Below are 18462 nucleotides of genomic sequence, written 5' to 3'. Positions count from 1 at the left end.
CTTTAATAACTACTATATCATAAATAGAATGTTTTTAGTTTATCAGTTGACTATGGTATTTGAGCACTGTATATTTTTGTTATTCATATAACTGCTTCATTTGTAAAGATCTTAGAAGGTCATGCAGAATTTTCACTTTAATTTACATTTTAAAGGAGATTCAGCGATTGCAGGAGGACACTGATAAAGCTAACAAACATTCATCTGTGCTTGAAAGAGACAATCAAAGGATGGAAATACAAATAAAAGATCTTTCACAACAGGTTAGGATTTTTTTCTTTTCCTATTTTTTTTTCTAAACAGACTGCCCAATAATGTTTAAATCTGTTTGCAGGTATCTAAGATAGGACTACTGCATATGAAATTCTCATCAGTTAGGAATATGACTCTAGCAGAATTGTAGCCTAGTCATTGTTTTTTGCTTTTTCATAGCCCTTCCTTTTTTTTTTTTAAGTGATAAACTTTCAGATTGTAACTACTGGTTGTAATAAATGGAATAATTCAAGGATAAATAAGTCTTCTGTCCCCTGCCCAAGTCCCAGAGTATAACCAGTGTTAACAGACTGGTGTATATTCTCTCATGTCTTTCTTCACGTGTGTGTGTATACACACACACACACACACACACACACACACACGTAAGCATTCACGAACATATGTAAGCATCCTTTGTTTTTACTGAAATAAAAACATGCATATAGATTGCCACTTTTTTTTTCTTCAACTGAACAAGTAAGGAAATGTAGAACTATTTTGTTCATATATTTTATCCTCATTTTTGTGTGTGGATTTACACATATATAAACACATAAAAACTTCATGTGAGTGGAATTAAAATCTATTTCTCATTTTGTCCTTCTGCCCCCTCATATGCTATATACATAAGCATGCAAGTGCAAGCATATGCCCACACAGGTATATATTTCTTTGTTTTATTTGGTCATTGTTTTTACAAAAATGGAGCCATACTTGTAGAATCAAGAATTGGTAGTTTTTAAAAAAATACTAGCCTTCATTACATACTTTTATAGAAATGAAAAATAATTTTTCCCATTAAAATTTTTGTAAGTGTTAATATCTAAACAATAATCTTAATATTTTTAAAATAATTTGATACTAACTGATGGTGTTCATAAAGTAATACTTTTACTTGCAGATTTCTATTCTAAACATTTCCAGAATCAAAGTCAATACTATTTGGTAACAAACTAAAACTTTGTTTTTAGATTAGAGTGCTTTTGATGGAACTTGAAGAAGCAAGGGGTAATCATGTAATTCGTGATGAGGAAGTAAGCTCTGCTGATATAAGTAGTTCATCTGAAGTAATATCACAGCATCTAGTATCTTATAGAAATATTGAAGAACTTCAACAGCAAAATCAACGTCTCTTAGTGGCCCTTAGAGAACTTGGGGAAACCAGAGAAAGAGAGGAACAAGAAACAACTTCATCCAAGTAAGCAATTAACTACCTTGGTTTGTTTAGCAAATGTTTATTGAAAATTTCTTATGTGTCCCTAATCGTGCTGTATATTTAAGAAAAATTGAGTGACAGTCCAAAAAAAAATTTTTATTCTCCGGGATCTCAGTTTATGAATGAGATTGATCATAAGAGTAAAATAGATAAGTAGATAATTTTAGTTCAGTGTGATTAGTGCTGTAATGGATAGAAGCCTATCATTGGGAGTGTAGAGATGAGGACCTAGCCTGGGTTTAAGGGAACAGACCAGGCTTTGTGGAGAAGAGAATGTAGAATTTTTCAAGCAGAGTAACGAATTTTTTCCGAAAAAGCGTTTGGTGCTAAAGAAAGAGCAATGGCTATAAAAGTAAGAAGTTTGGGGTTTGGACTGAGTGGAACTGGTTTGATTTTTGCAAATAGGTTTCTCGGATGACTTTGGTGAGTACCTGAGTCCTGTATGGTGAAGGTTTTAAAAGTGGTTCTTAAAATGCCAGCAGAAGAAAGAAAGGGTAAGAGAGACAAAAATATTATGCTTAATATGATAGATGGTAAAATGCTTATTAGTTTATAGTTTGAAATTATAACTGCCTCTCAATCTCAGTCATGTGCAATAGACTGATTTCTTTTTCTGCAGAATTGCTGAGCTTCAGCTAAAACTTGAGAATGCCCTCACTGAATTAGAACAACTCCGTGAGTCACGACAACATCAAATGCAGCTCGTTGATTCCATAGTTCGTCAGCGTGACATGTACCGCATTTTGTTGTCACAAACAACAGGAGTTGCCATTCCTTTACAAGGTAGGTTTTTATATATTATCCTAAAAAATGTTAAATAATTTTGGGAAATATTTTTTAAATGTATATTATAGAGTAGATTTTGCAACATCATAAGCACTGTCCACTCCAATGAATGGTAACTACCAATTTAATTACCATATATGATTGATTGTAACATCACCAATTCTAAAATATATAGTTATTTAGGTATGACTAAGAAAGAAGAAATGCTAGCCATTGTTGAAAAATGTGTATCTTAGAGTCCATGAATTACTGTATTTGTGTATTTTTAAGTATAATTGACATACAGTATGCTATTAGTTTCAGGTGTATGTCATAACGATTTGACATTTCCATACAATATGAAATGACTCCCACGATAGGTCTGGTTGCCCTCTGTCACCATACAGAGTTATCACAGTATCACTGATCATGCTCCCATGCTGTACATATATCTCCATGACCTTTTAGTTAAGTTTTGTTTTAACATTTCATATGCAAATATTGTCTCTAACCAGAAACCAAAAATAATTTTAATAGGTTATTTAGTAGATTTCTTCTCATATAATCGCTATAATCTTATCATTTCATTTAAATAAGTCTAACTTGTTTATTTTGGTAGTGATACTTGTGATAAGAAATGTTATATCATTCTTTTTACATTTCTGAAGCTTCAAGCTTAGATGATATTTCTCTTGCGTCAACTCCAAAACGTTCAAGTACATCCCAGACTGCTTCCACTCCTGCTCCAGTACCTGTAATTGAGTCTGCAGAGGCCATAGAAGCCAAGGCTGCCCTTAAACAGGTGAAACCACATCATTACACCTTTATCTTGGGTTAGGTTCTTTGAGAACACAGGTTGTCATCTTTTAATAATTTCTCCAATATTTAGTTGCAGGAAATTTTTGAGAATTACAAAAAAGAAAAGGCAGATAATGAAAAAATACAAAATGAGCAGCTTGAGAAACTTCAGGATCAAATTACAGATTTGCGATCACAAAACACCAAAATTTCTACACAACTAGACTTTGCTTCTAAACGGTAAATTTTCTGTTGTTCAAAAATTAATAGTCTAAATAGTCTAAACTTCAGTATTCAAATGAATCAAATTCAAGGATTAATTTGCAAGAGTGTTACTTATTTGTGGTCAGTACTCTAGGGTGAGAAGCTGTGAGGGTTCATTTTTTTAATACTGGTTTATGATTCTCTTGGGCATTCCTGAGGAATCCAGATATTTATTTAGAAAGTTGAAGTTGATGTGAGGAATGTTGCTAGTTTTCCTTCCTGAGATTGAAGGATGTGTTGTTTATGTAGGACTTAATTATTTATAAATGCATCAGAGAATGAGAGGTATATGAACAAATTTCATTCAGCCTTCTCTAGAAGAGAAGCAAGTGCTAGATTATTTTGGGAAAATTCACTTTCTTGGTCATTTATAAAGGAATAACAGTAAATCTCATTTTATAGTTATGAGTAAATCCATTGAATACTTGTTAGTTTAGCAGGTTGGGACAAAATTTATTCCTGTGTATAGTATGTGATAAAAAACTGTTTTTATAAGGATATGGCAGGTAGTTTTCCTCCATACAGTCCAACAATTTGATACCCCACGTAAAAGCACTTTTTTTTTTCCCTATGCTGATAGCTGTAGCCAACCATTTTGTAAGCTTTCAAGCACATAAGAAATTAGGAAGAATTATAGAGGCTAAAGGATCTGGAAAACTCCCTCTCTAACCATGCATAAATACCTTAAATTGCATACCATATCATGGTGGATGTTTGATATATCAACATTATATTGGCATTGTTTTGAATGTGATTAAAGTTCTTATAAATGAATTAGCTTAAAAAGTTAATTCAACATGAAAGTAGAATTTAAAGCTTATTTAGAATTTAAATTTAACTATTAAATTTGGAGTTGAAGATTTTACATTATTATACAAACTTTTTTTCACATTGGCTTTTTAAAAATTTTTTCTTTAAAGATTTTATTTATTAGAGAAAGTGAGAGACCAAGCATGAATGGAGGGAGAGGGATGAAGGGAGAGGGAAAAGCAGACTCCCTGCTGAGGAGGGAGCCCTATGTGGGGCTTAATCCCAGGACCCTGGGATCATGACCTGAGCCGAAGGCAGACGCTTAACAGACTGAGCCACACAGGCGCTCCTCATATTATTATTCATGTGAAATTAAGCTGTTGTGAAGTTCCTTAAGGCACTGACCTAGAATATAGTATTTCAGTTGCTTATAGAATTATTTTTCTCTTGTAAGTTATGAAATGTTACAAGATAATGTTGAAGGATATCGTCGAGAAATCACATCCCTACATGAGAGAAATCAGAAACTCACTGCAACAACTCAAAAGCAGGAACAGATCATCAATACAATGACGCAGGATTTGAGAGGAGCAAATGAAAAGCTAGCTGTTGCGGAAGTGAGACCAATTTCCTTCCTCTGACTTGCATTATAAATTGCATTTGACATTGGTTTTTTAGTTATTACTTTGATTTTACTGGTTGACATGATACAGATGTTTGAGAGGTTTGTGGATTTGAAGTCCTTATTACATAGTTTCCAAATATCCAGTTGTGCATCAATCGAGTGGTGGTTTCTGTCCAAACTAAACTGGGAAAAGTTTGTTTTTTTTGGATTAAGATTTCCTTACAAGTCTTCCATTTCATATTAAATTTGTAAGTCACTGTTTCTCCAGTTACAACAAAGACAAATGAATATTTCATTCATTCTTGCTCATTTCTGAAAAAAGTATAAAAATTTAGCATTAAATTGTATTTCTGAATTTCAACATGAATACAAATGCCTGTTAGAAATTGACAGTACTTTCAATTAAATACTGGATTCTTGATGAATTTTATATAATGTTTTACTTTTTTATAAAGTTACAACTTTTTGATCATTACTTGTGAACAAGGTGCAGTTGTCCCCCATTTTATCTTGGAGAAACACTCAAAAGTTAAGTGATTTCCTGTTTAGGATAGTCATGAAAGATTTGGTTGGTTGGGACTTAAACCTAGGTTTTCTAATTCTATTGGCTACATTCTTTCATTGTTACATACTCGCACTCATTTGTGGGGAATGGAGGCATCATGTTTTTCAAACTGGGAGTAAGTTTTATGATTGCTTATTTATGATTTATTATATAAATGTGAATACTTTGAGGATACTGATTTTCAGAGCAGCCTCCCAAATCTGAGGATCAGATTGTACTCTTTATGAGGAAAAAAAAAAGTTGAGATAAATCATTCGGCACTCTCAGATACTTGGAAACCAAGCTTGGATTCTAAAACTTGTGTAATTTAGTAGTAAGGAGGTATGACTGTAGCAAAATTTTGCTTCCCAAAACAAAATTTTGCTTCCCAAAACAAAAGTTTTGTTTCTTTTACTCTGATGTTTTAGATTTTTTATTTTTGCTTGTTCTAAAATCTGATTTGTTAAGAGCAGAGAAATCACAAATGTGGTAATTGCAAGATTTTTTCCTTTGATCTGTTGATACTTCCAATAACTTTTGCTTCATATTTCAACACATGAAACTTCAAAGAGTTCTAAATCCTTGTATGATGAAGAGATGTCCTCGTCTCTAATAAGCATTAAGAAATACATAGTAATGAAGTGTCATTTTAATTTTATAATGGTATTACTGCATTTGACACATTAGTTTGCTGCATTTTTTTCTTTTACTTGTATTTGCCTCAAGGTAAGAGCAGAAAACTTGAAAAAGGAAAAGGAAATGCTTAAATTGTCAGAAGTCCGTCTTTCTCAGCAAAGAGAGTCTTTATTAGCTGAACAAAGAGGGCAAAACTTGCTGCTGACTAATCTGCAGACAATTCAGGTAAACAAAAACACCTGTAGAAAAAAATTTTCGAAGTTAAATTTAAGTAAATTTAAATTTTAACATTGTATCCTCTTGGGTTCTTAATTAGAAAATTTTTCTGTCACTTTTGTCACACATTATGATGATAATTGAGTTTTGAGGTTTATTTTAGGACATGTCAGTATTCTAAATAAAACCTTGAAACAGAAATGATTGAAACTGTGCATTTGGCAGTTTTCATCCTCAGATCTATATTTACAGAGTCCTGTGCAGTTTAATTGTTTATAAGATTAATTCTTTTAAAATTTCAGGAAATTTGAATGACTATTGTAATATGTTTCTTTTTGTTTATTAAATAGATATATATTTTTAAAGATTTTATTTATTTATTTGAGAGAGAGAGAGTGGGGGAGCACAAGAGCAGGGTGAGGAGCAGAGGGAGAAGCAGACTTCCTCCTGAGCAGGGAGTCCAGTGCGGGGCTCAATCCCAGGACTCTGGGATCATGACCTGAGCCGAAGGCAGATGCTTAACTGACTGAACCACCCAGGACCCCTAAATAGATATTGTAATACAAAAAATGTCAAAAGACTCTTGGTAAATATTCTAGATTTTGACTTCTTTATGTAGAAGTAGGTTGTAATCTTATAATCCTCTGTAGCCTTTAATTTTTTTTGTATTGCTTTTTTAACTTTTTTCTTAAGCATAACCAAAAATCTTTTTTTACCTTAGGGAATATTAGAGCGATCTGAAACAGAAACCAGACAAAGGCTTAGTAGCCAGATAGAAAAACTGGAACATGAGATATCTCATCTAAAGAAGAAGCTGGAAAATGAGGTGGAACAAAGGCATACACTCACTAGAAATCTAGATGTGAGTCTGCTTAGTATTATGAATTTCTGTAAATTGTTTATTTCCAGAAATGAAGCTGGTATGTAGGTACACCGCCTTCTCCTGTTGAAGCATGGTTTTGAAGAGACTTCTTTCAAGCTGTTAAGTTTTTCTTGCCTCTTTGTGTGCCTAGTAATTTTGGGTTGGGTACCATACATTGTGAATTTTATCCTATTAGGTGCTATTTTTATATTCCTGTAAATCCTGGGTTTTGTTCTGGGATGCAATAATTGAAAATAGTTCGATTTTCTTGCTTTTTATGATTTATTAGCTTCCCAAAACAATGCTCAGTCTATAACTTAATTATTCCCCACTATTAAGATGAGACCTTCCTGAATACTAATCGCAGTGTCCAATGAATTGTGTTTTCAGTCTGGCTGCTGGGCATTATTCCTGACTCTCTGTGAGCACCAGATGCTTCACTCCAGTCTCTTTGGATGATTCTTAACCCTGCCTAGGGTAATGTCACATGTATGCACTGATGACTTTTTTTTTTTTTTTCAGTTATTTCAGATCTGGTTTCCGTTACTCTATCTGGGCCAGAGTTTAAAGTATTATAAAAAGATAATGTGAACCTCTACTTAAGAACCTAAAGATAGCCTTTGCAGGATTAATGTATTTTTCTTTTTAGGTTCAACTTTTAGATACAAAGAGACAGCTGGATACTGAGACAAATCTCCATCTTAACACAAAAGAACTACTAAAAAATGCTCAAAAGGAAATTGGTACATTGAAACAGCACCTCAGTAACATGGAAGTCCAGCTTGCTTCTCAGTCCTCACAGAGAACTGGTAAAGGTAAATCAGTAATTAAGTAGACTGATAGTAAAGTACTTATTTTCCTTTTTTTTTTTTAAGATTTTATTTATTTGAGAGAGAGCAAGTTAGAGAGCGAGCAAGCAAGCATGAGCAGGGGGGAGAGGGAGAGGGAGAAGCAGACTGTTGAGCAGGGAGCATGACTCGGGGCTTCATCCCAGGACCCTGGGATCATGACCTGAGCCAAAGGAGACGCTCAACCGATAGCTACCCAGGTGCCCCAGTAAATTACTTCTTTAGGCTGATAACATATCTTGTAAATAAATAGCCTGTTCTTTGTGGATAATAGCAAAAGAGAAAAACTTTTTATTCTTCATATAGTAAAGCTTAGTTTTAGGCTTAAATTAATAAATTTGCAGACTCAGAAGATTCAGAATAGTTCTGTACGGCACCTGACCAAGGTATGCTCTAGTTTTCCAGTTGTTGAAACCACTTATTGATACTTTAAAATGTTTCCTTTGAGGAGAGTTAATACTTGAATTTTCAACTCTCCCTTGGTACAACTCTGCTCACTTACGGAAATAATTGATTTGTTTGGTCTCTTTTAGAGTAGTATTCGTAATCATTGTTCATTGATAGCCTTAGGTAAAAGATTTGTTTCATTATGCTTCTCTATGAATACGCCATTTCAAATGCAAAGCCTTCAGTCCAGATAATCTTTAAAAAAATGGTAAAATAGGTATGTATGTGGCTATGTGTATATGTGTATATGATACATAAAGATATACTGGATATATAGTTTTTCAATAGTCAATAGTGCTTTCATACAGATATATGATAAGAAGACATCCTTTTCAATATGCAATTTCTTCCTTTCCCATGGATTTTAGGCTGAAAATTGAATTGAATGATTTAAGATTTAGTGTTTTAGAGTAAGCAGTGTTTAAATAATAAATTAAGAACCTGGTAGTATCTTCAAGTAGCTCCTTCAGTTTAGTGCAAATATTTAGTATTCTTCTCTTTTAGAGATCTTTGTAATATTTGTAATAGCAGATTTCAAATATTTGATATTTTGAAGAAATAACAATATCTGGCAAAATACCTGTTTTTAATTTGTCATTTAGCATGGGATGAAATATACTTTTTAGGTAAGAACTTCTACCTTAATCCTTATTTCACAAATTCTTAGATAACAGTTATCTCTAATGTCATTTAAAATGTTAATTTTAAGAAAGCTTTTAAATCTTTTAGGTCAGCCTACCAACAAAGAAGATGTGGATGATCTTCTGAGTCAGCTAAGGCAGGCAGAAGAGCAGGTTAATGATTTGAAGGAGAGACTCAAAACAAGTACTAGTAATGTGGAACAGTATCGAGCAATGGTTACTAGTTTAGAAGAATCTCTTAACAAGGAAAAACAGGTATATACAATTTTAAATTCAATCTGAAGGCACTTAACTTTTTTTTAATTAGGAGCTTGATGTGTGTAAGCACTCTAGTAATTGTGAGTTCAAGTGACATCATTGTGTTTACCTCTTACACCTTAAAAGTACTTAAGTCTAATAAGCCAGATAAAACCCATAAAATTCATAAAACAAAGGAGAGTATAATTGCTGTAAGAAAGGTACAGATCAAATGTTGGTGTGAATGGGAAGGAAGTAAGGTTATTTATCTCCTGCATGACTTCACGAGAGAGATGGCATTTTTTCACAGTCTTCGAAGAAAAGTATCATTTGGATAGTCAAAGGTAGAAGGTTATTCCATATAGTAAGAACCCTCAGCCAAGTAAAAAAAGACTTCAGATGAGAACAGGTTGGCTAATGTATTGACTTTGTGAAATGAAATAATGAGAAATAGAATTACAAATGTACCAAGAACCAAATGTGAAAGGTTTTTAAATGTCTATATTAAATTATATTCTGTTAGATTATTAGAGAGCTCTTGATTTTTTTCCAACATGTTATAATCAGAATTTGTTTTAATTAGATTAAAGTGTAGTAGATTGGAGGATAGAGTCTTTTTTAGTGACTATAGCAATAGTCTAGGGCCACAGTTTTAAAAGATTTTTTTGTGCTTGGCGTCATGAAAATCAAGATATGTGGGGGAAAAACCTTTCAGTGATAGAATGGACAGATTTGGCAGCAAGTAAATATGAGGATTGAGAGAGAAATGGGGAACTGGAAATTTCACTTCATAAGAAAAATGGCTAGTAGCCAAGTTAGGAGGTAGCTTAAGATTTTCAATGTTTTTAAACTCTTTGATCAGCATTGATGGATTTTTTTTTAATACAGGCAAATGTTAATTTTTTATTACTTCTCAAATTTAGTTTAGACCTAGAGAAACTAATTCTATAATTTTAAATGTATATAATTTTTATATCCTATTATTTGGATGATGGTAAAGGTCACAGAAGAAGTACGTAAGAATATTGAAGTTCGTTTAAAAGAGTCAGCTGAGTTTCAGACACAGTTGGAAAAGAAGTTGATGGAAGTAGAGAAGGAAAAACAGGAACTTCAGGATGACAAGAGAAAAGCCATAGAGAGCATGGAACAACAGGTAAATTGGTTTATTAACCTTATCAGTCTTCTGTGTGTGTAAAGATTTGAATAGCTCATTAATATCAGCAGATACTGCTTGAACACAAATTTAACATAGTTTCGTGTGTTACTCTGCTCTTTAGGTCTGTAGATGTTTTCTTTTGAGAATTTTAGACTACTTTATGGTAGTAGGTATCAGTGCTGCTTTTTAGAAGCCTCTGCCCGAGCATTGACTGGTATTTTAGTGAATATAGACCTTCAAAGTGTGGGCAGATAACATCAAGTTATCTTTTAAATTAGTAAGAAGTCCCTTTGGGCTAGTTGGATATTTAAAATCTGTCTTTACTATAAAATAAGTTTGCAATTAACTCTGGTTTTAATGTTGTTCTTCTGGTTTAGTTATCTGAGTTAAAGAAAACACTCAACAGCGTTCAGAATGAAGTACAAGAAGCTCTTCAGAGAGCAAGCACAGCTTTGAGTAATGAACAGCAAGCCAGACGTGACTGTCAGGAACAGGTAAGTGTTGATCTTGTAGCCAGTTATTAAGAAATGAGATTTGATCCTAGGGAACAGTTCTTGGAGTATATTAATATTTTTGGGGGATGGGTGAACCTTAGAGAAATGCAAAGTTATTTGAGCTATTGTGGATCTTGGACTAAGATCAGCTGAAAAGTGTATGTGAAGGCTAAAAGTAAATAGTGCGATAACCATTTACAAATCAATCTTCACAAATGGGGGAAAAAATACAAAAATACCAGTGAGAATAAAACTGAAGTAGAATGGAAAAGGAATACAAGTAAGTAGATTAATAATGTTTTCATTTTTAAGTTGGGTAATATATGAATAACCATTTCGTGACAGTTTTTTTTTTTTTTTTTGGTGCAAAATGGTGGTCCCGACATTTATTGATTACTTGTACATAGTACGTATGTGTACGGAGATTACTTTAAAAATTGAATACAGGAGAAGGTACTTCAAAGTAATTAGACAAAAATGAATTATCCTTGGCATATTGCCAAATATAATATTGGGAATTAAAATGAATATATCCATAATACAATATTAAAATAAATTATTCTCATTTCCTTTTGTTGACTTTAAGTTTGTATGCATGTGTACACATATATTTTAGCATACCTGAGTTATACTTAGCCTTTATTTCATAAAGCCTCCTCCAAATTGCTATAGTCTTCATAAGTTTCATTTTGAATAGTTCTTTAATATTTCTTCTTTGTTTTGGGATTGAGGGTTGTTTTTCTCCAATTTTTTTAAAATTTGTTAGTTAACATACAATGTAATACTATTTTCAGGTGTAGAATTTAGTGGTTTATCATTTATATACAACACCCAGTGCTCTTCACAAGTGCCCTCCTTCAACCCCATCACCTATTTAACCTATCCCCCCACCCACCTTCCCTCCAGTAACCCTCAGTTTGTTCTCTATAGTTAAGAGTCTGTTTCTTGGTTTGCCTCTCTCTTTTGCCCCATGTTCATTTGTTTCTTCCTTAAATTCCACGCATGAGTGAGATCATATGGTATTTGTCTTTTCTCTGACTTGTTTTGCTTAGCACAATACTTTGTAGCTCCATCCACGTCATTGCAAATAGTGAGATCTCCTTCTTTTTTATGGCTGAGTAATATTCCATTGTATATATACACAACACCTTCTTTATCCCTTCATCAGTCAGTGGACATTTGGGCTCTTTCCATAATTTGGGTATTATTGATAATGTTGCTATAAACATTGGGGTGCAAGTGTCCCTTTGAATCAGTATTTTTTTATCTTTTGGATAAATACCTAGTAGTACAATTGCTGGATGGTAGGGTAGTTCTATTTTTAACCTTTTTTTTTTTTTTTTAATTTTATTTACTTATTTGACAGAGAGAGACAGCAAGAGAGGGAACACAAGCAAGGGGGAGTGGGAGAAGGAGAAGCAGGCTTCCTGCTGAGCAGGGAGCCCGATGCTGGGCTTGATCCCAGGACCCTGGGATCATGACCTGAGCCGAAGGTGGATGCTTAACCACTGAGCCACCCAGGCGCCCCTCTATTTTTAACTTTTTCAGGAACCTCCATACTGTTTTCCAGAGTAGGTGCACCAGCTTGCATTCCCACCAACAGTATAAGAGGGTTCCCCTTTCTCCACATCCTTGCCAACATCTGTTCTTTCATGTATTGTTCGTTTTAGCCATTCTGACAAGAGTGAGGTGATATCTTCGTTGTAATTTTGATTTGTATTTCCCTGATAATGAGTGAGGTTGAGAATCTTTTCATGTGTCTGTTAGCCATCTGTATGTCTTGGAAAAATATCTGTTATGTCTTAAGCCCATTTTTAACTGGATTAATTGGTTTTGGGGTGTTGAATTTGGTATGTTCTTTACATATTTTGTATGCTAATCTTTATCAGATACGTCATTTGCAAATATCTTTTCCCATTCCGTAGATTGCCTTTTAGTTTTGTTGTTTGTTTTTCTGTGCAGAAGCTTTTTATTTTGATAAAGTCACAAAAGTTTATTTTTGCTTTTGTTTCTGTTGTCTCAGGGGACGTATCTAGTAAGAAGTTGCTACAGCCAATGTCAGAGAGGTTACTGCCTATGTTCTCCTTGAGGATTTTGATGGCTCCTGTCTCATATTTAGGTCTTTAAACCATTTTGAGTTTATTTTTGTGTATGGTGTAGGAAAGTGGTCCAGTTGCATTCTTCTGCGTGTGTGGCTGTCCAATTTTCCCAAAATCATTTGTTAAAAAGACTTTTTCCATAACATATTCTTTCCTGCTTTGTTGAAGATTAATTGACCATATAGTAGTTGTGGGTTCATGCCTGGGTTCTCTGTTCTGTTTCATTGACCTATGTGTCTGTTTTTATGCCAGTATCATACTGTCTTGGTGACTACAACTTGTAATATAACTTGAAATCTGGAATTGTGATGCATCTAGCTTTGCTTTTCTTTTTCAAGATTGCTTTGGCTATTCGGGATCTTTTGTGGTTCCATACAAATTTTAGGGTTGGTTGTTCTAGCTCTCTGAAAAATGGTTCTAGCTCTCTGTAAAATAGGGATTGCATTAAATGGGTACATTGCTTTGGGTAGGATAGACATTTTAACAGTATTTGTTCTTCCAATCCATGAGCATGAAATGTCTTCCTATTTTTTTGTGTCATCTTTAATTTCTTTCATCAGTATTGTATAGTTTTTAGAGTACAGATCTTTTACCTCATTGGTTAGGTTTATTCCTAGGTGTCTTACGGTTTTTGGTGCAGTTGTAAATGAGATTGATTCCTTGATTTCTCTTTCTGTTGCTTCATTGTTGGTGTATAGAAATGCAACAGATTTCTGTACATTGATTTTGTGTCCTGTGACTTTACTGAATTCATGTATCATTTCTAGCAATTTCTTGATGGAGTCTTTTGGGTTTTCTGTTAAGTATCATGTCATCTGCAGGGGCGCCTGGGTGGCTCAGTTGGTTAAGCGACTGCCTTCGGCTCAGGTCATGATCCTGGAGTCCCGGGATCGAGTCCCGCATTGGGCTCCCTGCTCAGCGGGGAATCTGCTTCTCCCTCTGACCCTCTTCCCTCTCGTGCTCTCTCTCATTCTCTCTCTCTCAAATAAATAAATAAAATCTTAAAAAAAAAGTATCATGTCATCTGCAAATAGTTGAAATTTTGACTTCTTTGCCTCTTTGGATGCCTTTTATTCCTTTTTGTTGTCTAATTGCTGAGGCTAGGACTTCCAGTACTGTGTTAAATAACAGTGGTGAGAGTGGACATCCTTGTCTTGTTCCTGATCATAGAGGAAAAGCTGTCAGTTTTTCCTATTGAGGATGATATTAGCTGTTGGTTTTTCATATATGGCCTTTATTATATTGAGGTATGTTCCCTCCATCCCTACTTTGTTGAGGGTTTTTATGAATGGATGTCGTACTTTATCAAATGTTTTTTCCACATCTATTGAGAGGTTCATATGGTTCTTATCCTTTCTTTTATTGTGTGTATCATGTTGATTGATTTGCAAAATTGAACCACCACTGCCGCCCAGGAATAAATCCCACTTGATCGTGGTGAATGGTTCTTTTTGTTGTTATTGTTAAGTTTTATTTTATTATGTTAATCACCGTACATTACATCATTAATTTTTGATGTAGTGTTCCATGATTCATTGTTTGCGTATAACACCCAGTGCTCCATTCAGTACGTGCCCTCTTTAATACCCATCATCAGGGTAACCCATCCCCCCACCGCCCTCCTCTCTATGTATTTGTGGTCTTTCCTCATTTTTTCTGGTGGTAAACTTCAAGTTTCATAGTGTTGTGGTCGGAAAATATGCATGGTTCGTCTCCCCATGCAATTTCCCCCCCTTCGGTTTTCCCTTCCTACTTTTTTTTTTTTTTTTACATACAATGTACTCTTTGTTTTAGAGGTACAGGTCTGTGATTCAACAATCTTAGATAATTCACAGCGTTCACCATAGCACATACCCTCCCCAATGTCTATCACCCAGCCACCCCATCCCTCCCACCCCCCACCACCCCAGCAACCCTCAGTTTGTTTCCTGAGATTAAGAGTGAATAGCTCTTTTAATGTACTGTTGGATTCAATTTGCTAAGATTTTGTTGAGAATTTTTGCATCCATGTTCATCAGGGTGTTGGCCTGTAATTCTCCTTTTTAGTGGGATCTTTGGTTTTGGAATGAGGGTAATGCTGGCCTCATAGAATGAATTTGGATGTTTTCCTTCCATTTCTTTTTTTTTTTTTTTTTTTGGAATAGTTTGAGAATAGGTATTCACTCTTCTTTAAATGTGTGGTAGAATTCTCCTGGAAGCCATCTGGCCCTGGACTTTTGTTTGTTCAGAGATTTTTGATTACTCATTCAATTTCTTTGGTGGTTATCGGTCTGTTCAACTCTTCTATTTCTTCCTATTTTCAGTTTTGGTAGTTTATATGTCTCTAGGAATGCATCCATTTCTTCCTCATTACCCAGTTTGTTGGCATATAATTTTTCATAATATTCTCTTACAGTTTGTATTTCTGTGGTGTAGGTTATGATCTCTCCTCTCACATTCATGATTTTATTTATTTGGGTCCTTTCTCTTTTCTTTTTGATAAATCTGGCTAGGGGTTTATTAATTTTATTAATTTTTTTAAAGAACCAGTTCTTGGTTCCATTGATCTGTTCTACTGGGGTTTTTTTGTTTTTATGTGATTTATTTCTGCTCTAATCTTTATTATTTCCCTTCTGCTGGCTTTAGGCTTCATTTGTTGTTCTTTTTCTAGCTCCTTTAGGTATAAGATTAGATTGCATATTTGAGATTTTTCTTGCTTCTTGAGGTAGGTCTGTATTGCTATATACTTCCCTTTTAGGACCGCTTTTGTGGCCTCCCAAAGGTTTTGGACCATCGTATTTTCATTTTTACTTGTTTCCATGTATTTTTAAATTTCTTTAATTTCCTGGTTGACCCATTCATTCTTTAGTAGTATGCTCTTTAACCTCTATGTATTTGTGGTCTTTCCTCATTTTTTCTGGTGGTAAATTTCAAGTTTCATAGTGTTGTGGTCGGAAAATATGCATGGTATGATTTCAGTCTATTTGTACTTGTCTAGGCCTGACTTGTGACCTAGCATGTGATCTGTTCTGTAGAATGTCCCATGTGCACTCAAAAAGAATGTGTATTCTGCTGCTGTAGAATGAAATGTTCCGAATATATCTGTTAAGTCATCTGGTCCAGTGTTTTTTTCGAAACCATTGTTTCCTTACTGATTTTCTGCTTCGATGATCTGTCCATTGATGAAAGTGGGGTGTTAAAGTTCCCTACTATTATTGCATTATCATCAATGTGTTCCTTTATGTTTGTTATTGTTTTATATATTTGGGTGCTCCCATGTTGGGGCATAAATATTTACAATTGTTAGATTTTCTTGTTGGATAATCCCCTTTATTATGATACAGTGCCCATCTTTTTTTTTTTTAAAGAATTTATTTATTTATTTAAGAGAGAGAGAATGAGAGACAGAGCACAAAAGGGAAGAGGGTCAGAGGGAGAAGCAGACTCCCCGCTGAGCAGGGAGCCCAATATGGGACTCGATCCCGGGACTCCAGGATCATGACCTGAGCCTAAGGCAGTCGCTTAACCAACTGAGCCACCCAGGCACCCCGAGTGCCCATCTTTATCTCTTGCTATAGTCTTTGTTTTAAAATCTATTTTGTCTGATATAAGTATTGCTACTTCGGTTTTCTTTTGACTTCCATGTGCATGATAAATGTTTCTCCATCCCCTCCCTTTAATCTGCAGGTGTTTTTAGGTCTAAAATGGGTCTCTTGTAAGCAGCATATATTTTGTTAAATAGATACAACATAACTTGTAATTATTCTCCTATTTTGGTACATTTAGGTTGTCTTTTGTTATAAATAATATAACGTGCATCTTTTCAGAAAATACTGACTAGCCTTATGAGTTTTTAATCTTGTATCAATGGGGGAATAATTTCTTACAGGCTAAAATAGCTGTGGAAGCTCAGAATAAGTATGAGAGAGAATTGATGCTACATGCTGCTGATGTTGAAGCTCTACAAGCTGCCAAGGAACAGGTTTCCAAAATGGCATCAGTCCGTCAGCATTTGGAAGAAACAACCCAGAAAGCAGAATCACAGTTATTGGAGTGTAAAGCATCTTGGGAGGAAAGAGAGAGAATGTTAAAGGTATTATTGTACATCATGATAGAATGTTCTAGAGAATTTAAAGGTTTGGGGTTTTTAAATGTACATTGGAAAGTCTGCTATTATGATAGATTGTTGTTTACAGGATGAAGTTTCCAAGTGTATGTCTCGCTGTGAAGATCTAGAGAAACAAAACAGATTACTTCATGATCAGATTGAAAAATTAAGTGACAAGGTTGTTGCCTCTGTAAAGGAAGGTGTACAAGGTCCCTTGAATGTATCTCTCAGTGAGGAAGGAAAATCTCAAGAACAAATTTTAGAAATTCTCAGGTAAATCCAATAATATTCTTAATGCTTCATTTCTGTGGTATACCAACAACTGTGTAAGGCAACTATAAACGCATAAATTAGGGAAGTGGGGGTTATGTGCTATTTACTTATAAAGCTCATTCCATCCCTTAGTGGTCACTTTTGACATTGAGACATATGCCAAGTTAAAGAAATGACTAAGTTGAATCTGATGGTAAGAACTTGAGTAGATTCTTTGAAAAACTAAATGCCTTTTGATTATTTTAAAGATGTGCATTTTTAAAGCCACTGTTTATAATCTTAAAAAGCCTCATTATTATTTATTAATTAAAAGATAAAGAAGTTATTGAAGTCAGTGGTTTTTGTCATCTTAAAAATATCCAAGTTTTGAAATGTTATGTTGGCATTTTTTTTATTCAAATAAAATCTTACATATTCTTGTAGATTTATACGACGAGAAAAAGAAATTGCTGAAACCAGGTTTGAGGTGGCTCAGGTTGAGAGTCTGCGTTACCGACAAAGAGTTGAACTTTTAGAAAGAGAGCTGCAGGAACTGCAGGATAGTCTAAATGCTGAAAGAGAGAAAGTCCAGGTATGTATCCTAAACTTTAAGAAAGAAGTTGTTAAAAGAGAGCTCATTTTTGTTTCTTAGGACATAAAGTTTAATTTGAAATAAGCATTTTTCCTAAACTCATAAACTATTAAAACATTATTATTATAGCAGTGATATAGCATAATGGTAAAAGACTAGTGGTAATCAGACTGCCTGGTTTTAAATTCTAGCTTCATACCATTAGATGTGTGTCTTGGGTATATTAATTTCCCTGCTCTTAAATTTCCTCATCTGTAATACTGGGATGATAATAATAAGGATTAAGTGAGTTAAAGTACATGAAGCATTTAGAAACTGTCTGGTGCATAGTGAGTACTTAATAAATTTCAGTTATCTTTATTATTATAGTTGTCACATATACGTTTGAGTAGTTATTCTTGGATAGAGTTATAGATAGAAACTGCTACAGAATACTTCTTCCTCAGCAAGGGGGTAAAAAATAGTCAAAACTATCAACCAGAAAAGGAAAAGAAGATGCTCTAATGAATGGATGGTCACAGCACAAGCTCAACTCCTTAACCCACACACCACCCAAAAGCTTATAATTGCAATGCCCTCATTCTGAGGCTCTGCAGTAATATAACTTAACATCTGGAAGGAAGGAAATTAAGACTTGAATCATTTATCGTCTTTTAACTGATAGGTAGTTGGAATGGC

General features: G+C 34.3%; 1 protein-coding gene across 3 annotated transcripts in view; it reads left to right on the top strand.

Moving 5' to 3' along the window:
* Positions 1 to 18462, top strand: part of TPR (translocated promoter region, nuclear basket protein) — a 67639-nt gene that overhangs the window by 13621 nt on the left and 35556 nt on the right. For all 3 annotated transcript variants that reach the window (XM_028121478.2, XM_028121477.2, XM_028121475.1), the window contains exons 13-27: positions 156 to 263; positions 1227 to 1453; positions 2091 to 2254; positions 2905 to 3038; positions 3126 to 3274; positions 4503 to 4665; positions 5944 to 6078; positions 6791 to 6931; positions 7581 to 7746; positions 8956 to 9122; positions 10105 to 10257; positions 10638 to 10754; positions 16722 to 16925; positions 17029 to 17213; positions 17637 to 17784. In XM_028121478.2, coding sequence (XP_027977279.1) covers positions 156 to 263; positions 1227 to 1453; positions 2091 to 2254; positions 2905 to 3038; positions 3126 to 3274; positions 4503 to 4665; positions 5944 to 6078; positions 6791 to 6931; positions 7581 to 7746; positions 8956 to 9122; positions 10105 to 10257; positions 10638 to 10754; positions 16722 to 16925; positions 17029 to 17213; positions 17637 to 17784 — 2361 coding nt within the window. The remainder of the gene's footprint in view (positions 1 to 155; positions 264 to 1226; positions 1454 to 2090; positions 2255 to 2904; positions 3039 to 3125; positions 3275 to 4502; positions 4666 to 5943; positions 6079 to 6790; positions 6932 to 7580; positions 7747 to 8955; positions 9123 to 10104; positions 10258 to 10637; positions 10755 to 16721; positions 16926 to 17028; positions 17214 to 17636; positions 17785 to 18462) is intronic.

This window comes from Eumetopias jubatus, unplaced genomic scaffold (genome assembly GCF_037043125.1).
Source record: "Eumetopias jubatus isolate StellerSeaLion01/CBP00866 unplaced genomic scaffold, mEumJub1_p1.0 scaffold_12, whole genome shotgun sequence".
Lineage (NCBI taxonomy): Eukaryota > Metazoa > Chordata > Mammalia > Carnivora > Otariidae > Eumetopias > Eumetopias jubatus.
Note: the sequence above shows the minus strand (reverse complement) of the source record. Positions and strands in the feature narration are given on the sequence as shown.